We start from the raw sequence: 2661 nt of genomic DNA, 5'->3' as shown, positions 1-2661 counted from the left end.
ATGGAGGGGAACAATCAGACTACAGTCACAGAATTCCTCCTCCTAGGATTCTCTGGACAGTCAGATCAAGAAGAGGTTGTCTTTGGGGTGTTCCTGTGGACGTACCTGGTCACTCTCATTGGGAACTTTCTCATCATCTTGGCCATCAGCTGTGACCCTCACCTCCATACACCCATGTACTTCTTCTTGGCCAACCTCTCCAGTGTCGATATCTGCCTTTCATCAGTCATCGTCCCCAAGATGCTAGTGAATCACTTGGTGGGTAGCAGGTCCATCTCCTATATGGGGTGCATGACCCAGATGTACTTCTTCATCATATTTTGCAACATGGATGGTTTCATCCTGAGTGCAATGGCCTACGACCGCTATGTGGCCATCTGTCGCCCACTGCACTACTCCTTGATCATGAGGCCCAGACTCTGTGTCCTGCTGGTGGCTATATCATGGGTTATCACAAACATGCACGCTCTCTTTCACATTCTTCTGATGATCCGGCTTACGTTTTGTTCAGACAACACAGTGCACCACTTCTTTTGTGATCCCTACCCTTTACTGAAGCTCTCCTGTTCTGATACCTTCATCAATGACATGGCAGCTTTCACTGAGGGAGGGGTGATCTTTCTAACACCATTTACCTGCATCGTGGTCTCCTATGCTTACATCTTCTCTAACGTGCTGAGAGTGCCATCTGCCCGTGGCATAAGGAAAGCCCTGTCCACCTGTGGGTCTCACCTCACTGTGGTGTCCCTGTTTTATGGGGCGATCCTGGGAGTCTATATGCATCCTTCGTCCTCCTTCTCAGTGGCAGACATGGTGGCCACTGTCCTGTTCACAGTGATGACACCCCTGGTCAATCCCTTCATCTACAGCCTGAGGAATCGTGACATGAAAGCAGCCCTAAGGAAGGTAATTTTCAGATCCTAGAAGAGAAATCTGAACAGATGAGATGGGTCTTCCCTACCCTACATTTCTTCCTATTTGTAATAAGAGAAATGAAAACCATACAGATGCAAAACTAGCTCATATGTATGTCTGTCATTGGTGATTTATGATGTTGATCTGCTTATAAACCTAATGTGGATACCTACTCACGATCATAAGCCTATTATCTAGCTGGGCACCAGTGGCTCATGCCAATAATGCTATCTATCATGATCTAAGGATCACAGTTTAAAGCCAGCCACGGAAGAAAAGTCCATGAGACTCTTATCCCCAGTGAACCAGTAGAAAACCAGAGTGGTTCTGTGGCTCAAAGTGGTAGAGCACTAGCACCCAGGCCCTGGATTCAAGCCCCATGACTAATAAAAAAAGGAGAGTGGGGACTGATTCTGATATACTGCTTTCTTTTTTTGGATTTCTTTCTTTTCTTTTATTTCTCTCTTTTCTCTCTCTCTCCCTCTCTTTCTTTCTTTCTTTCTTTCTTTCTTTCTTTCTTTCTTTCTTTCTTTCTTTCTTTCTTTCTTTCTTTCTTTCTTTCTTTCTTTCTTTCTTTCTTTCTTTCTTTCTTTCTTTCCCTTTCTTTTTTCTGCCAGTCCCAGGGCTTGAACTCAGGGCCTAGGCACTGTCTATGAGCTTATTTTACTCAAGGCTAGCACTCTACCTCTTGAGCCACAGTGCCACTTCTGGCTTTTTCTGTGTATGTAGTACTGAGGAATTGAGCCCAGGGCTTCATGCATGTTAGGCAAGCACTCTACCACTAATCCTCATTCTTAGTCCAGGGTACCCTCCTTTCAGAACAACTCTCAGATATTTAGATCTGTTCTGGTTTTCAGTGGGTTTACACACTCTGAAAGTTAGTGGCCACCACAATAATCTGGCATTTCACAGACTACTAAGGGTTATAGTCTTCATACTCACCTGAGCGTAGGGTATCAAATGAGGAGTTGCTACAGTCTGCACTGTGACTCCTGTGTCCCTTCACATTCTATGGGCTGCAGGAAGCAGACCTTCCCTTAGAACTGAAATGTCTACAATTCCTTTAAGACTGTAGGACATAAGGTCATGGATGCATGGTAGAATTGCACCTGGAATGTGGGAACTTTTGATTCCAAGTCTAAGTCTAAGCTATGTTCTGCTCCTTGAGACAGGCATCCTAAACTTTAATCATCTTCTACACCTGGAGACTTTCTTTTCCCTGATACCCAGAGAGTGCTGTCCTGAATCTTCAGGGGTTAGTCCTCATCATCCCTCCCTTTCCTGCTATTCTTACCTGCGCTGCCCTCCTTCCTCAATACCCTCCACCCTTTGGTCACAGGAGTTGTTTGTCTTGACATCAGCTGTTTCCTGCTATGGGCCGGACTCTCATCAATTCTGACCAGGATTTTGGCTACATGAAAATCGTTATGAGGAGCTTCATTGCTCCTATCTCTCCCTGTACATCACTACACAGAGACCTCGTTTGATCTTCCTAATGCACCGATTGTATCCTGTCAACCATTTCTCACAGGCAGTGAGGAAGGCAGGGGGGACTGCTGCTTCTCCACCGTGACTGTAATGATGTTGTAGGAAGAAATCTTGTTTCCTTCACTCATTACACTTAGTTTCAAGTCAACCATGTCTCCTCCCTAGATGACTGTGTTGAAGAGTAGTGCAGAGGTGTGTCCTTGGAATAACTCTGGTTCTTTTTGTGTGCATGTGTGCCAGTCCTGGGCACTGTCCGTG

The 2661-nt window shown here is 45.4% G+C and overlaps 1 protein-coding gene across 1 annotated transcript; it reads left to right on the top strand.

The window, feature by feature from the left end:
- On the top strand, nucleotides 1-924 carry LOC138808051 (olfactory receptor 1f45-like). The gene has a single exon (XM_069994012.1). It carries the CDS (start codon nucleotides 1-3, stop codon nucleotides 922-924), a length of 924 nt encoding a protein of 307 aa, XP_069850113.1.
- The last annotated feature ends 1737 nt before the right edge of the window (nucleotides 925-2661 follow it).

This window comes from Dipodomys merriami, unplaced genomic scaffold (genome assembly GCF_024711535.1).
Source record: "Dipodomys merriami isolate MVZ:Mamm:240054 unplaced genomic scaffold, mDipMer1.0.p SCAF_44, whole genome shotgun sequence".
NCBI classification, from domain to species: domain Eukaryota; kingdom Metazoa; phylum Chordata; class Mammalia; order Rodentia; family Heteromyidae; genus Dipodomys; species Dipodomys merriami.
This window is presented reverse-complemented; position numbering and strand designations above follow the sequence as displayed.

Bases quoted from the DNA above. Each gene is read 5' to 3' on its own strand.
- LOC138808051 (XM_069994012.1), top strand. From the start codon at position 1: ATGGAGGGGAACAATCAGACTACAGTCACAGAATTCCTCCTCCTAGGA.